At 48.9% G+C, this 16,186-nt stretch overlaps 3 protein-coding genes across 8 annotated transcripts; 2 read left to right on the top strand and 1 right to left on the bottom strand.

The window, feature by feature from the left end:
• Positions 225-2,079, top strand: LOC102188408 (magnesium-dependent phosphatase 1). Of its 2 annotated transcripts, none has more exons than XM_005685214.3 (6): positions 225-736; positions 853-913; positions 987-1,097; positions 1,424-1,531; positions 1,627-1,722; positions 1,884-2,079. In XM_005685214.3, the coding sequence occupies exons 1-6, from the start codon at positions 700-702 to the stop codon at positions 2,038-2,040; spliced, it is 570 nt and encodes a 189-aa protein (XP_005685271.1). In that variant the 5' UTR covers positions 225-699; the 3' UTR covers positions 2,041-2,079. The 2 variants fall into 2 exon arrangements, with proteins under 2 accessions (XP_005685271.1, XP_005685272.1); XM_005685215.3 differs by having other exon boundaries at positions 242-736; positions 1,627-1,712.
• CHMP4A (charged multivesicular body protein 4A) lies at positions 2,291-6,044 on the top strand. The gene is given in 7 exon segments (XM_018054631.1): positions 2,291-2,572; positions 2,574-2,610; positions 3,925-4,074; positions 4,164-4,341; positions 4,902-5,016; positions 5,175-5,310; positions 5,727-6,044. Coding segments are annotated over 7 exon segments (801 nt in total). The 5' UTR covers positions 2,291-2,446; the 3' UTR covers positions 5,786-6,044.
• Positions 6,147-16,171, bottom strand: TSSK4 (testis specific serine kinase 4). Of its 5 annotated transcripts, none has more exons than XM_018054629.1 (4): positions 9,209-10,145; positions 8,671-8,885; positions 7,879-8,260; positions 6,147-7,289 (listed from the first exon to the last, which is right to left on the bottom strand). In XM_018054629.1, exons 1-4 carry the CDS (start codon positions 9,425-9,427, stop codon positions 7,257-7,259), a joined length of 849 nt encoding a protein of 282 aa, XP_017910118.1. In that variant the 5' UTR covers positions 9,428-10,145; the 3' UTR covers positions 6,147-7,256. The 5 variants fall into 5 exon arrangements, 3 of the variants coding, with proteins under 3 accessions (XP_017910118.1, XP_017910117.1, XP_017910119.1); XM_018054628.1 differs by having other exon boundaries at positions 6,927-7,216; XM_018054630.1 differs by having other exon boundaries at positions 6,927-7,216; positions 9,723-10,145.

Raw genomic sequence — 16,186 nt, 5'->3', positions numbered from 1 at the left:
TGTGCCAGAGTTAGTCGCCGGCATCTTTCCCAGCCCCATATTAACTGACTTCATGTTGGTAGCTTGAAATTGGCCACGGTCAGAGTATTTACAGAAATTGACAATACAAATCAGTCCTTCCCCCCAAACTGGTTGTTAAATATCTTTCAGCATACTATTGATGTAGGTGTTAGAAACCAGGAGAGTGAGTTCTCTCCCATTGAGATGCTACAGGTCATTTGGGCCTGGTTCAAGAAAAGCCCTCAAGAGCTTAATCAACACTACATTTTTTAATGGCTGGAATATTGCTGAGGGCTCAGGTTTCTATACCATGGAGAGGCTGATAGTGAGATAGGATGAGGAGTGATGAGCTATGATGGATCACTTTAGGTCTCGGTGAGATAAAATGAGAGAGGGGTACTAGAAGAAAGGGCTTCCCTTCCTTGGCTCCTCTAGTTCAGTAGAATATGGTGAGCCTAGGTGAGGTGGAGAAACAAGGGAAGATACCTTGCAGAGACCTGAGGGTTATGGGAGCGATGGTACTTTGCTGAGGTCCTTCCCCTCCTCCACCACGAGAGGGCGCCCTTGTGCGGTCTTGGGACCGACCTTCCCAGCTCGGCTTGGCGACGCTCTAGTCGCCGTTTCTCTGAGGACAGCCGGCGGCCACCGAGCTGTGAGAGCAAGGCCTGCCTCCGTGCGCACAGCCTGCGGGCACGGGTCATGGCGCGACTTCCGAAACTCGCAGTCTTCGATCTAGGTGAGGGACCGGATTGGGGAAAGTTTCGTAAGGCACAGTATTTCTCCAAACCCCAGTACCTGCTCTTGTGGCCCTGCACCCGCGCAGGCTGAGACACCCCCACCTTCCTCTCGCAGATTACACGCTCTGGCCGTTCTGGGTGGACACGCACGTAGACCCCCCGTTCCACAAGAGCAGGTGAGGCAGGGCCGGGGAGGCCTGGGGCCAGGCGGGGCTCCGCGGGAGCTGAGCGCACTCTCGCCCTCTCCAGTGATGGAACTGTACGAGATAGGCGGGGCCAGAGCATCCAGCTGTACCCTGAGGTGCCTGAGGTCCTGGAACGATTGCGGGGCCTGGGAGTGCCCATTGCGGCCGCTTCACGGTAAGAAGAGGGACTGAGTCGGTCTAATGTTGAGAGATGTGTGCATGAGGAGACTTCCATGTAACCCTTTGGCTGCAAAAATTTAGGCTGTGCAAATTTGCAAGTATTTGTACGTTTTCGAATTGTACCCTCTGCTGTGCATTTTGTAATTTAATAAACATTGGCTCAGTGGTACCCGTGTCAGACAGGAAGGATATGGAATTGAAGCTGGACGGAAGATGCTTGCCCATCCCGGACAAAAAAGAAGTTGATTTCCCCCTGGTTACACATAACTTCACTTGAAGCCTTGGCCCTCCATTCTCCCCATCTACTATACCTTTTTGTAGGACAGGTGAGGTTGAAGGAGCCAACCAGCTGCTGGAGCTCTTTGACCTTGTCAGATACTTTGTTCATCGGGAAATCTATCCAGGCAGCAAAGTCACGCACTTTGAGAGGTACGAAGCGATAAGTCGTGAGGCAGGGAGAGAAGACCAGGGAGTCTGGAGGGGCTAAGAAGCCAGCGTGCTCACTCCCACCCTGTCTTGCACAGGTTGCAGCGGAAGACTGGAGTTCCTTTCTCCCAGATGATCTTCTTTGATGATGAGAAGAGGAACATCGTAGATGTCAGCAAACTGGGTACTAAGTGGTGAGGCTAGCCATTTGGGGAATGAGGAGAAAGGCTTCCTAAGAGGGAAAGGGTTGATAGGTATGTACAGGATAGTTTGCATGCAGGTGATGCCCAAAAAGGTGAGAGTCCTAACTGGGAGCCCTGAAGGCCTGATGAAACGCGGCTTCTTTTCTTTCTAGGTGTTACCTGCATTCATGTCCAGCATGGAATGAGTCTTCAAACCCTAACTCAAGGATTAGATGCATTCACAAAGGCCCAGGCTGGACTCTGAGGTCCAGTCATTTGAGGCACAGAACTGAAAGGAAATCAGGAGGGCATTTTCAGGTGCATTTGTAAATTATTAAAGTGTATTTGTGTGCGGCAGAAGAGATCTTATCCTGTGTGGGTTGTTTCTGTTTTGACCTGGGGTGGGCCATCCGGAGGTGCAAAGACCAGATTGTGAGGCACTGGTGCCGCTTCATAAACTTGTGGCAAACCTACTGTGACCTCCTTGTGCTCTCCCCATTCCCACCCCTCTCCCGAGCTCTGTCAAGGGCATAAAAAAACTCTTCCACTGGCCCCAAGTAGTAGGGTGCATTACCCTGCACATTTCCTTCCAGGAAACAAAGAGTTTGTTCGCGGGTTGGAGTGGGGCGGCCTTTTTATACAGCGGGAAATGAAGCGGCCGCTTTGAGAGGAGCGCGTGGCTTTGGGGCTGGTGTGTTGGCTCACGTGATAGCAGTGGTCTCACTGGCGCCTGTTGATGATGTCGCCGCGGTGCTCTAAGGAGGGATTGGCCGAGGCCGGTCTCGGAGTGATGCGTACGGCACCTTCCCTGAGCAAGGCGGAAGCGCACGGGATACCGTGGGGCGGTGGCGGGAGAGGCGAGGGTCGCGATGAGTGGGCTTGGCCGGCTGTTCGGGAGGGGTGAGCCCGGGCGAGACTGGCCCCCGGGAGGTGCGGGCCGCAGGGGGCTGGAGGCGGGGAGAGCCGGAGACGCTGTCTGGAAAACCCCGATAGCCCGGCCTTCTCCCGAGCCAGCACCGCTGCTTGTGAGCGTGCGCGGTTCCAGCTGCGTTCCTCGGGAGGGAAGAGCCCGAAGCCCCGGAGGTGGCGCGAGTGGAGGGCGTGGCTACTGTGCTGGCTCCCACTGTTGAGGCTTTTGGGACGAGTTTCTTGGCAACCAGTCCTTTCCAAAACACTGGTGCTTCCCAAGAAAGCTAGCCCTCTTGAGCTCCTCTGAGGTGGGGGAGACAGGCAAAATCTAGCATTTACAGTGTGGTGTGGCAACTCCGTGATGGAGATTTTCCCGAAAGCCAGGGGCACACAGAAGAATCAGGGTGGCAGATGGTGATCCGGAGTCTAGAAGTATGCCAAGCGAGGGGTGGGGGGTGGGGGGTGGAAGGGTGGTTGAGGTTCTCTAGGAAGAGGTAACTGTGCAAAACAGAGGCAGGTAAAAGTGTGGTATATTTAGGGAAAAGTTCTGACCTCTGAGTATGGATGTGTGTGTGTGTGTGTGTGTGTGTGTGTGTGTGTGAAGGACCCTGTGTATCTTGTTAAAAAACCTTTTTTGGATTTTATTCTGTAGGCAGTGGAGAGTATGGAAGGATCTTAAGCAGGCTCAGGCCTTCAGCTTTTTTTTTTTTTAATAAGTCTGTTAAAAGTGCAGAAGATAAAGGGAAAAATTGAGATCAGATTTTTTTCTTTAGCCTCATGCTCTGTTCAATTTGATGCTGTGGAGTCAGGACCTTGAGTATCTTCTAGGATGACAAGTGGAACAGTGATTATAAAATGTGATTGAACTCTGGTGGGGAACGAGATAATGAGGAGGTTATGCATGTGTGGGTGCCGTAGGCACATGGGAAATCTTTGTACCTTCCACTTGCTCAGTTTGCTGTAAACCCAAAACTGTTCTAAAAAAAAAAAGTCTATTAAAAAAAAAAAAAGATTGGAAATGACTTGAAATGTAGTTAGGAATAGCAAAAGGATCCTAGCTTTGGAATTCATGCTGTCACATTTCAGTTCCTTGCAGTCTCTTATACAGCAGTTGCGATTTTAGATCAAAATGTTAACCTCTTTGTGCCTGTTTTCACATTTGTAAACTGGAGTTGGTACATTTCATTGTAGAAAGTCGTTTGGGGATTAACAGCACTATTAAGTGCCTGGCACATACCATGCACTCCACAATCAGTGGCTAATATTTTTCCTTCACACAATGTGGGCTGCTCCATTGAATTCCAGGAAAGAAGGAGAAGGGGCCAACCCCTGAAGAGGCAATACAGAAACTGAAGGAGACGGAGAAGATATTGATCAAGAAACAGGAATTTCTGGAGCAGAAGATTGAACAGGAGCTACAAACCGCCAAGAAGCATGGGACCAAGAATAAGAGAGGTAATGGGGGAGGGAAAGGTGCCACCAGGGAGGGCCCAGGGGGAAGCAAGGGCTTCTGGCTCTGATGTTCAGGATGTGGGCTGGATCAGCTGCCCTACAGGCTTTGCGGAGGAAGAAAAGGTTGGAACAGCAGCTGGCACAAACCGACGGGACATTATCCACCCTGGAGTTTCAGCGTGAGGCCATTGAGAATGCCACCACCAATGCAGAAGTGCTTCGTACCATGGAGCTTGCTGCCCAAGGCTTGAAGAAGGCCTACCAGGACATGTGGGTATGGGGGGTAGGGGAGGAGGGGGCCTAGGCACTGGGGAGAGCAGCTTGGTTTTGTGCTGTGAATCTTAAAACCTCTCCAGATGTGAACTGAGAGTAGAGACACTTGTGACGGCGAGACCTCTGTCAGCCTTCTTGCTTACTACAAGATGACCTCTGCTGGCTGGGACATTCTAGGGAGGAAAGATGATTTTCCTTTTTTTTTTTTTTTCCTTTTTGGTTGTGACGAGCAACTGTGGGATCTTAGTTCCCCAACCAGGGATTGAACCTGGGCCCCCAGCAGTGGACGTATGGAATCTTAACCACTGAATCACCAGGGAAGTCCCAATTTTTCTCATTTTTTAAGACCCTTCAGAGAGAGCAACCAGTCTTCCCCATTGTGGCTTCATGTCATTCCTCAGCCCAAGTTTGTCTCTATACTTTTCCAGGGGTCTCTTTTACCTGGTAGCCATGGATTTGTCAGCCTGAAGCCACAGGCAGGAGGGACATCATTCATGTGAGATTAAAAAGTGAAGGGGATTGTCACCTGATTTCTGGGCTGTGTATCTTATTCTCAGGGACATTGACAAGGTGGATGAACTAATGGCTGACATCACAGAACAACAGGAGGTGGCCCAGCAGATCTCAGATGCCATTTCTCGGCCTGTGGGCTTTGGAGATGACGTGGATGAGGTGATTGGGCGAGGGGGTCAGGGAATGTTGAAGGCACGGGACCAGTCAGAAGGAATGCCCAAGAGAATTGTGGGGCAGGTTTGGGGGGAACTCCAAAAGTATGGTTTTGGAAACAGAATTTTCCTTTGTTCTGAGTGGTCTTTTCCTCCCACATCCAGGATGAGCTGTTGGAGGAGCTAGAGGAGCTGGAGCAGGAGGAATTGGCCCGAGAGTTGTTACACGTGGGTGACGAGGAGGAGGAGCCCCCGGTCGCACTGCCCAGTGTACCCGCTACACATCCACCTGCAGAGCCAGGTACCCAGGGCTCTTCTGTCATCTCAAGGACTTGAGAGGGTGGGATAGACAGGGGGAAAATTACTCCTCATCCATCCTGCCTCAAAGGATCCAGGCAGAGAGGGTTGCTGCTACAGTTGCATAGGTTGTTAACTGCATAAGGGTACCTGGCTGAAGGGGCATGGGGACTGAGATCCACTTCACTCCACAAACCATGTATCCTGGTTTAGGGATGCAAATGCTGGGAGAAATGAGCACCTTCTGATTTGCACAAAGGTGCTATGGGAATTAGCAGCAGCCCAGCAAGCAAGACCATACCCTTAGGTTCTTTGCTGCGAGAGAGCATTCAGCAGGTTCCTAGTGTTACAGGAGGGGATGGTTGGAAGTTGCTGAGACCTTAACACTTTTCTTTTCTCTGGGTGTCCTTGTCTCCAAAGCTCCCAAAGCGGATGAAGATGAAGCGGCACTAAAGCAGTTGGCTGAGTGGGTGTCCTGATGAGTCTGGGCTTGTCAGCCTGACGTTGCCTTTGTTGCTCTCTTTTCCTTAAGTGCCAAATGCTGAGCTAAAGGAAACAAGGCCTTGTTGGTAGGTCCTGCTGAGGGTGGTGGTGTGACCCTGCCTGAGAAAAGGGTCTGTGGCCCTCCCTTCCCTGGCTCAACTATGAAGAAGGATTGGTATGGGAAGAGCCACTGGGCTCCCATGGATAGCGTTACAGTGCCCTCACTCCCAATAAAACTGGGCGGATGGAACCCTAGTGCTCATGCTGCCTTGTCTACACGGAAACTCATCTGGCTCTTGGAGCTTCGTTTCAAGAAATGAGTGACAGCGAGAGTGAGAAGGGGAGCTGTAGCGTAGAACAAGCGGAGCTTCCAGTACCTTAACCTGGTGTGCTCCGGGCAGGTATTGTTCCATCTCTCAAGCTGGTTTGTCCTAGGGTTGCCTAGTGCTGAGGGTAAGGAAACTGCTGTCTAGTATTATCCCAGAATCATGTGGAGCCGCCCCTAAGTCTTCCCTCATCCCTTTTCACCCAATTGTGCCACTGCAAAGAGAGCCGCATGATTTTACTACCCATGTTCCTTTCACTAAGCCCGTTCACAGATAGGAGAAATACATAGATAACGGAGCAAATAGGTTTGCTTTCTCCGGAACACACAGTGAATAGGCTTGGTTTGAAACTGTTACTTCCACGTGTAGGAACAACGATGAGGAACCGTAACTACCAGGACTGTTTCAGTGGTAGTTAAGATGGCGTATGGAGGAGGAAGGAACCAAAATATTGCCCACCTCCTGATACTGGTTTCTAAAAGAATGAACAACGCTGTCCCTTTGGACTATAGACAAACAGAGCAACCAGGGTAGAGCAAATTCTGCCCCACTACTTGAACATTTGGAGGCCTGGAGATACACAGCAGCGAGCATGTCCTCAGCCAGAATAGTGAAGCAGCTCCAAAGCAGGTGTTCCTCCCATTCACACCCAGGCCACCTTCAGAGCCACAGAAGAGCTAATTGTAAATTACAATCTAGACTTAACTGGTGTCAAAATGACTGGTTACAGGCTCTGGGCGGAAATCCACCTCTCACCCTCAGTACTGGTCCCTGCTAAGGGTCCCCTGAGGAAAGAATGTGACTACAGCTAATGAAACTAAACAGAATGAGATTTATTTATTTTTGGTATAAAAGATTTTTATCCCCAGACCCTCCTGCTTTGCTCCTCTTTCAACCCCCCTCCCCCCTCTGCCACTTTCAGGTACTGATTTCCAAGGACTGGTGACGATTAGTGGTGCTGGGGGGCTGGCACATGGCCTCGAGTAGCCTGATCTCATGGGTGGGTTGCTCAGGCTGGAACTTCAGCACCCAGGGATCCTTGATGATGTCCAGGATGGTGGCACGCTTGGTGGCTTGGCGTAGCGTCTGGAGGATCAGGTTCTAGGGCAGGGGAGAGAGAGGTCTTGGCTGAGCTGGCCCCCTACTGTGCCACACAGGCAATGAGCAGCTGGACCTAAGGAAGAAGCAGGATAGCCCATCACACCACTCTGGTGAAAGGGAGTATGGCCCTGACTTTACCCTTAAAAGCCTCCTGTCTTCTGGCCTAGAGATAGAGACTGCTGCTGCTGCTGCTAAGTCGCTTCAGTCGTGTCCGACTCTGTGCGACCCCATAGAAGGCAGCCCACCAGGCTCCTCTGTCCCTCGGATTCTCCAGGCAAAAACATTGGAGTGGGTTGCCATTTCCTTCTCCAATGCAGGAACGTGAAAAGTGAAAATGAAGTCGCTCAGTCATGTCCGACTCTTAGCGACCCCATGGACTGCAGCCTACCAGGCTCCTCTGCCCATGGGTTTTTCCAGGCAAGAGTACTGGAGTGGGTTGCCATTTCCTTCTCCAAGAGATAGAGACTAAAACCTGCTTATCATTCATCCCAGGTGCAAGCCCAGGGGTTGGCCCTTTAAGCCCTCCCTGCCATTCTAGGGCAGAGAGTGGGCGTGAGATGGCCCTGGTGGCGAGGAGCCTTCCCCTGGATCAGGAGGTCTAGGTTGGGTATTCCCTCCCTATGGGGCACCCAAGGCTTCAGCCCTCGTAGGGGAGCCAGCACCTTGCACTCCTGGGAGATGGCATAGTTAGGTGGAAAAGTGACCTCCTTCTGAGTCTCTTTCAGCAGCTTCTTGAGATTGGTGTCATCAAAGGGTAAACGGGCAACCACCAGAGTGTAGAGGATGACGCCCATGCTCCAGGTGTCAGACAGGAAGGGGTTGTAGGGCAAGCCTAGCAAGATCTCCGGGCAGGCATAAGCAAAGCTGCCACAGTAGGTCTGGCTGAGGTGGCTGAAGCAATTCACTTGGCGGTAAGAAGGGCTATTCCGCACAGACTGGTTAGAAGGCACCATCTTGGCGAAGCCAAAGTCCGATATCTTCACATTCTCCCGCTTGTCCAGCAGCAGGTTCTCCAACTTTAAGTCCCTACCAGCAGCAGAAAGGCTGGGGGTCAGGAGAGGGCTTAGTATTAGACTGGGAGCTGAAGGGCCAGGGGTCAGAGGCTAGAAATGAGGACAGGCAAAGGGAGAGAGATGCCAATATGAGGACACAGGGCAGAGAGGAAGGAAAGCCAGGGAGTTGTGAGCAGAACCCAAAGGGGAGAGGATGGCCACTAAGGACTACTGGGAGCTTACCATCACTTTTCATAAAGTGCTCTGCTCACAGGGGGCACTTAATATATGTTCTTAAAAAAAAAAATGTTCTTGATGAGACGATTAAAGTGGATGAATGGGCCTAGATACTCAGGAAGGAGATCAAGGAGGGGAGGGTGAGGGAAAGGGGGCAGAAAGTAGGAGACATGCATAAAACCCCCTGGAGCCCAAAGGCCCCAGTCTGAGTGGCAGCGCCCTCACCGGTGCACGATGCCTTTGCTGTGCAGGTAGGCGATGCCCAGGGTCAGCTGGGAGAACCACTTTCCAGCAAGGGGCTCAGAGCAGGCCCCGTAGCGCTGGATCCACTCAAGAACGTCACCACCCTGAGCCAGCTCCAGAATGATGTAGACCCGGGATGTGGTCTCGATGGCCTGATAGAAGTTGATGAGATACTTGTGCCGCAGGACCTTCATCACCTGGCTCCAGAAGAGGGACCCATCAAACCCAGGCAGGGAGCTGTGCTCCAGCCCTCCTCCTCTCCCACTGCTGCTTTTTTAGAACTCTGCAACAGAATCAAACCCCAGAGGGCTGGTGGCCTATGGACAAACCTTGTGTTTTGTACTCTTACTTTTGGAGGGTCTGAAGGTGAGGTGGAAAGAAACTTAAATTTTCCTAGCTGCCTAGTGAGTCATTCAGTTGTGGTTTAGTGGTTTCTGGCTCCACCCCCTCCTAACCATACCCCTTTTGAGAACCAGTAAGTATCTTGCTATCAGTGCCCTCTTCTAGACCCCTTTCCAACCTGTATCTCACGGGGCAGGAACTTGTTAAGATAGTCCTCAGAGGCCTTCTTCTTCGAGATGATCTTGACAGCCACCATGACCTTCTGCTTGGTGTAGTAAGCCTCATACACTGTCCCGTAGGAGCCATTGCCAATGACTTTGCCCACTTCATAACCATACTCCTCCATGACAGAGCGGTAGGCCGAGGTGGGTGGTGCTTCCACGTCTCCCTTCCCCATGGTGTTGGGCTTGTTGAGTGCAGGGAGCTTTGCTACTTAAAAGCCTCCTGTCTGCCTAGAAAGCCAACACCTTAAGCTGCTCTAGGCTAGGGTACCAAAGTGAAGTTAAAGTCTCCAAAAGCTTGCCTATGCAGTCACACAGGTCTGGGATGCTGGGCTCAGCTCTCCACTAGGAACTTGGAAGGGGAAGAAGGGAGAAGCAATTATTTTTGTCTACACTGGCTGTTGTTACTTCTTTCTCCTCTTGGTTACGGAACTCCCCAAGGTCCCATGTTCTGCACACATCATAATTCACCTTCTATCCACCACTGGCCGCAAGGCTTGAGAGGAAATGCAGTTTCATTGCTGGAAATTATCCCTTTGTAATCGGGTGAGACTCATTCCATGGATCTGGTCCTTTCAACCAGTCATGTTTATTGAGTACCTGCTGTGTGCCAGGCAGTGTGTGGCATCCTGGAAGAAAATTACCAGTCAGACCAATAGAGACCCTATGCTACTAGTGTTTATAATCCAGCATGAGAAACACCTGAGTGTGAGAATATTACAGAGAATGGTAAGGTATTGTAGAAGCATGTTCTAAGGAATCTAAAATATTCTTTCTGTGGAGGTGGCTTTTTTTTTTTTAACAGATTGAGCTGGACTCACTTGGGTAGTTCATCTGGTGACATCTCAACTAGGCTGGTTTGTTTCTGCATAAGTGAAGTGAAGTGAAAGTCGCTCAGTCGTGCCCTACTCTTTGTGACCCCATGGACTATACAGTCCATGGAATTCTCCAGGCCAGGATACTGGAGTGGGTAGTCTTTCCCTTCTTCAGGGGATCTTCCCAACCCAAACCCAGGTCTCCCGCATTGCAGGCAGATTCTTTACCAGCTGAGCCACAAGGAAAGCCCAAGAATACTGGAGTGGGTAGCCTATCTCTTCAGGGATCTCCCCAACCCAGGAATCGAACTGGGGTCTCCTGCATTGCAGGCGGATTCTTTACCAACTGAGCTATGCATATCATGTCATTATTCAGTAGACTAGCTCAAGTTGCCTTACATAGTTTGCACTGAATTCCAAGTGAAAAAAAAAAAAAAAACAGGCTGCATGACCAATTGAGGCCTAGGCTCCAAAATAAAAAAAAAAATCACTTCCATACCTTTATATGAATAAAGACAGGTACAAGGATCACTCGGATGTATGGGGTGGGGCTGGAGATGCCTCTTAACCTTGAAATGCACACTTATCTTGCCTTCCATGACCCTGGACTCCAGTTTTCCTTACATCCAGCCAGCCATTCCCCAGGATTCAGTGGAGCCTCTCCCACCATCCATCCCTGTAACAGAACCTTATTTCTGTTATTTCTCCCTCTAGTCCTAATAGAAATAAGTTTCTGTTACAAGCCTTATTTCCTGACCTTAACATCCTTCCTAAGGATCTCATCAAGACCCCTCATTTCTTCACTGATGACTCCAGCAAGCCTTCTGCTCCTCTCCCGTTGGTGTGTTCATCCTGAAATCCAGGGAATAAATCTGATTTTGTTCCCACAATTCAGTGCCTCCCCATTCTCCTTAGGATCAACTTGAAATTCTTTTGTGACTTCAAATTTGACCCCACTTGCCTCTCCAGTTTTCTGTTGTAACATACGTGCAATGTTCCAGCCAAACAACCGCTTCTCCTCCGTTCTGGAAGACTGTGGCTCTCTCCAGGGCTTAGCTGATGCGCTGTTTCAGGGAAGCCTTTACTGGATGCTCAGGACCAGATCAGACGCCCCTCCCTCCTGAGCGCTCCCGTGGCTCCAATGCTTTCTCTAATGCAGCGCCTGTGATTTTTCTTGCTTGCCTCTCCCACTAGGCTGTAAGGAAGGTCAGCTGATGAGAGAAGGGGCATGAAGTCAAAGATCTGAGAAGAAAGGCTTGTGGAGTATGGGAGAGAGCTGACTGGGAAAATGGACACCGGGCAGCACTGACGGTCCCACTATCGGAAAACCCAGCTTATGGACACAATCCTAACACAGTGTAGTGTTGATTCTTTTAGCATCCTGGATATTGGTGCTCGAACATTAACAGACAAGCTGACCCAAGATTAAGATTTCACTTGGCAGCTGCAGTGAAAGGATAATGGGAGATAATCAAGAACTCAGGCAAGAAGGTGGCTAAAGACCTAAGTTGTGTGGGTTAGGAAGACAAGCCACAGGGCAGAGTGAGGGGTTGCAGGTCTCTGTGAAATGAAACGAGGCTGGTGGGAAAGACAGAGGAAGAGAGGTTATCTGGGTTTAAGATGGGGGGGCGGCGGTGGGGATGGCACACAAGGAATAACACACACAAGGGAAGAATCAAATTTCTTTTATCTTCCATCCTCCAAAATAAAACTTTCAAGATTATGCCATAGGCTACTGGTAAATTCTCATTGATTGACAACCCTGCTGGCTACTGGTAAATTCTCATTTATTGACAATCCTGCTGGCAGGGTGGCTGAAAGTCCTGTTGGAGTCAGATCTACATCCTCAGTCTATCAACACGAGCAGCTGTCCAGGACACACCACGGTAAGAAGGCTCACCCAGCCCTGCCTGTCTTCTGCTCCCCTGGACAGGCAGCTTGGTGGCACCTCTGTTCTTATCATGTACAGTAGGTAAATCAGTTCATGCAAGGAATGTGTATTAAGCTGCCTCAGTCGCTCAGTCATGTCTGACTCTTTGCGAACCCATGACTGCAGCACTCCAGGCTTCCCTGTCCACCAACTCCCAGAGCTTGCTCAAACTCATGTGCATTGAGTCGGTGATGCCATCCAACCATCTCATCCTCTGTCAGCCCCTTCTCCTCCTGCCTTCAATCTTTTCCAGCATCAGGGTCTTTTCTAATGAGTCAGCTTTTCACATCAGGTGGCCAAAGTATTGGAGCTTCAGCTTCAGCATCAGTCCTTCCAAAGAATATTCAGGACTGATTTCCTTTAGGATTCACTGGTTTGATCTTGCTGTCCAAGGGACTCTCAAGAGCCTTCTCCAACACCACAGTTCAAAAGAATCTATTCTTGGTGCTCAGCTTTCTTTATGGTCCAACTCTCACATCCATACATGATTACTGGAAAACCATAGCTTTGACTAGATGGACCTTTGTTGGCAAAGTAATGCCTCTGCTTTTTAATAGGCTATCTAGGTTTGTCATAGCTTTTCTTCCAAGGAGCAAGCATCTTTTAATTTCATGGCTGCAGTCACCATCTGTAGTGATTTGGGAGCCCAAGATAATAAACTCTGTCACTGTTTCCATTAAGTTGCCTACTGTATACAAAAACACTGCTAGGTTGTGCTTGCTAAGGATTTATCCTTTGCTAAGAATACCAAAATGGATAAATTATAATCCCCCTGTGAGGAGTTAGCAATTACCAAGAGAGACCGACACATAAGAAGTTAATGAAATAGTACAGTGAGATAAAGTTCTATAAACAAAGTCTGAAAGGAGACGCAAGAAGGTGGCATTTGTACTGTTCAAAAGAAAGTTAAGCAGGGAATGGTGGATTGAACAGTATAGGCAGAAGGAACTATATGAAGCTTGCAGGCCTGAGAAAATAAGACATTCAAGATTTCAATTTAAATACAGGATAAGGTTCCAAAGGGGAATGTACCTGCAGAAGTAATTTAGATCCAGGTCTGAGAGGCCTAATATACCAAGTTTTTTTTTTTTTCTCTGTCCTATGTACTTAGGGTTAAATTTTGGTATGCATCAAAATCAGAGCTTGTTAAAAAAAATACTGATGCCCAGTAATGTCCTCCCCAAGATCCTGATTTGGGAGAGGACCCAGGTCTCTCTGTTTATAATAAGTTTCTAGCTGAACCTGATGCATACTGAGATTTAAGAACTGTTGTTGCAAACTAGTGAATTTACTTTTTTTTTGGTCACACTTCGAGGCATATGGGATCCTAGTTCCCCAACCATGTTCCAGGCATTGGAAGCAAGAAGTCTCAACCACTGGACTGCCAGGGAAGTCCCAAACTAGTGAATTTAACAAAAATAAGCAGACTCACAGATTAAAAAAACAAACGAGTGGTTACCAGTGAGGAGGGAGAGAGGGACAATATAGAGGTGGGGGAATGGGAGATACAAATTACTGCGTGTAAGATACGCTCAAGGATGTACAACGTGGGGAATACAGATAATATTCTGTAATAACTAAATGGAAAGAAAGCTTTAAAAATCATTAAATTTTTTTTAAAAAAGAATCACTGTTGCTGGAAATAGGACATCTTTAAGATTAAAAAAAGAAAAAAAACTTGCAGCAACAGTGTGGAAAATAGATACAAAGGGAGAGATGACCAAGAGAAAAGCAAGGTGGCTGTCAACTTAGTTGAGGGGATAGGGCCAGCACCAAGGCAGGACGGAAAGTAATTTGGAAGATACTCGAGAGAAAAGCAGAGGAATCCTGGTGGCACTGATCTTATTGGGGGCGAGGAGGGAGTGACTGTTAACTGTGAAAGAGGCCCAGGTTTAGAGACCAGGAGGTTGTCACATAAAAGATTATTCCAAAGCCACTCTAAGTTACTTTTCTAATTACAAAACTCACTGTCTAAAAATCTCAACCCCTACATCCTGGAACCTCACCTCCTCCTGCAGGGAGGGAGGGAGTAAATGAAGGACTTCTCAAGCCAGAAGTCACTTAACACTTTCCACTTTCTTTACTCGAGTAAAAGGAACCTTAAGTTGTTCCCAAGTGGCCAAAAATAGTCACCGACCCTAGGTCTGATCTCCATAGGAACTTCCCTAATGACCAGATCCCTTGACAGAATAAACTTTTCTAGAATAATCTGCAATACAAAATTAAAAGATGCTCAAACACATACCAAGAACTTCCAGATGTTCAAGCTGAATTTAGAAAAGGCAGAGGAACCAGAGATCAAATTGCCAACATCTGCTGGATCATAGAAAAAGCAAGAGAATTCCAGAAGAACATCTACTTCTTGCTTCATTGACTACTCTAAAGCCTTTGACTGTGTGGATCACAACAAACTGTGGAAAATTCTTCAAGAGATGGGAATACCAGACCACCTTACCTGCCTCCTGAGAAGACTGTATGTAAGTCAGAAGGAACAGTTAGAATTGGACATGGAACAACAGACTGGTTCCAAACTGGGAAAGGAGTACAAGGCTGTATATTGTCACCCTTCTTATTTACCTTATATGCAGAGTACTTCATGCGAAATGCCAGGCTGGATGAAACTCAAGCTGGAATCAAGATTGTCGGGAGAAATATCAATAACCTCAGATATGCAGATAACACCATCCTTATGTCAGAAAGCGAAAAGGACTAAAGAGCCTTTTGATGAAGGTGAAAGAAGAGAATGAAAAAGCTGGCTTAAAACTCAACATTCAAAAACTAAGATCTTGGCATCCAGTCCCATCACTTCATGGCAAATAGATGGGGAAACAATGGAAAAGTGACAGACTTTATTTTCTTGGGCTCCAAAATCACTGCAGATTGTGTCTGCAGCCAAGAAATTAAAAGATGCTTGCTCCTTGGAAGAAAAGTTATGACCAACCTAGATAGCATATTCAAAAGCAGAGACATTAGTTTGCCAACAAAGGCCCGTCTAGTCAAAGCTATGGTTTTTCTAGTAGTCATGTATGGATGTGAGAGTTGGACATAAAGAAGGCTGAGCGCGGAACAACTGATGCTTTGGAACTGCGGTGTTGGAGAAGACTCTTGAGAGTCCCTTGGACAGCAAGGAAATCAAGCCAGTCAATCCTGAGGGATATCAATCCTGATAACTCATTGGAAGGACTGATGCTGAAGCTGAAGCTCCAATACTTTGGCCACTTGATGAGAAGGGCTGACTGATTAGAAAAGACCTTGATGCTGGGAAAGACTGAAGGCAGGAGGAGAAGGGGCCGACAGAGGATGAGATGGTTGGATGGCATCACTGACGCAATGGACATGAGTTTGCGTAAGCTGCAGTAGACGGTTAAGGACAGGGAAGCCTGGTGTGCTGCAGTCCATGGGTTCGCAAAGAGTCATACACGACTGAGCGACTAAACTACAACAAACACATACACACAGGTAAATAAAAATAAAAACATCGATCAAGGCATGTTAAGATGCTTTACCTGCAATTAATAATAAGCGTCAGGCTGCCCAACTCACGGGGTAAAAAACTCGATCTCTTTGCCTGCCTCTGCACCAGACCTGGCCCAGGCCTGCCTACTGTCGGACACAGGACGGTCACTATACAGTCAAGGAGGCCTCCAGTACAGCCTCGGGAAGATACTTTTATTTACGTATTTGGTTTTTGGCAAGAGGCCATTTATGACTGTTGGCAGAGCAGCCGTGAGGTGAGATCCGACTCTAGGGCCGTTGTACGGGCTGTGTCCTCGCTGTCCTAGCACAGCAACGCCCAAAGCCTCATCCTCGTCCTCGGTGGGAACCTTGAACCGCCTCTCGGGACTCGACCTGAGCGCTCGGCGGCGAGTCCCGTTGGTTCAGCCGGCAAACTCTTCGGGCATCCACTAGGCGTGGGCTAGCTGCCCCCGGGATCCGGACGGTCACTAGGTGCGCGCGGCGGGTACTGCTCTTAGGCGTCCAACCCCAAAATTCCTGAGGAGAGGGGACCGGACTGTCAGCGATTCTTATCCAAAAAAAGGTGTTTGTGTCCTCGTAGCGAGGTCTCAACCGCAACCCCTCCGCGGGAAACAGGACAGCGTAGCAGCCTCTTCAGCCGGGGGCGTGGCTCGCTCCAAGCTCCAGGAAAGGAGTTTTCCGCGGGGCTGAGGTCCCCGCGGGCGAAGGCGGAA

The sequence above is a fragment of the Capra hircus genome, chromosome 10 (assembly GCF_001704415.2).
Source record: "Capra hircus breed San Clemente chromosome 10, ASM170441v1, whole genome shotgun sequence".
Lineage (NCBI taxonomy): Eukaryota > Metazoa > Chordata > Mammalia > Artiodactyla > Bovidae > Capra > Capra hircus.
The sequence above is the reverse complement of the archived record's forward strand: the minus strand, read 5'-3'. Positions and strand labels throughout refer to the sequence as shown.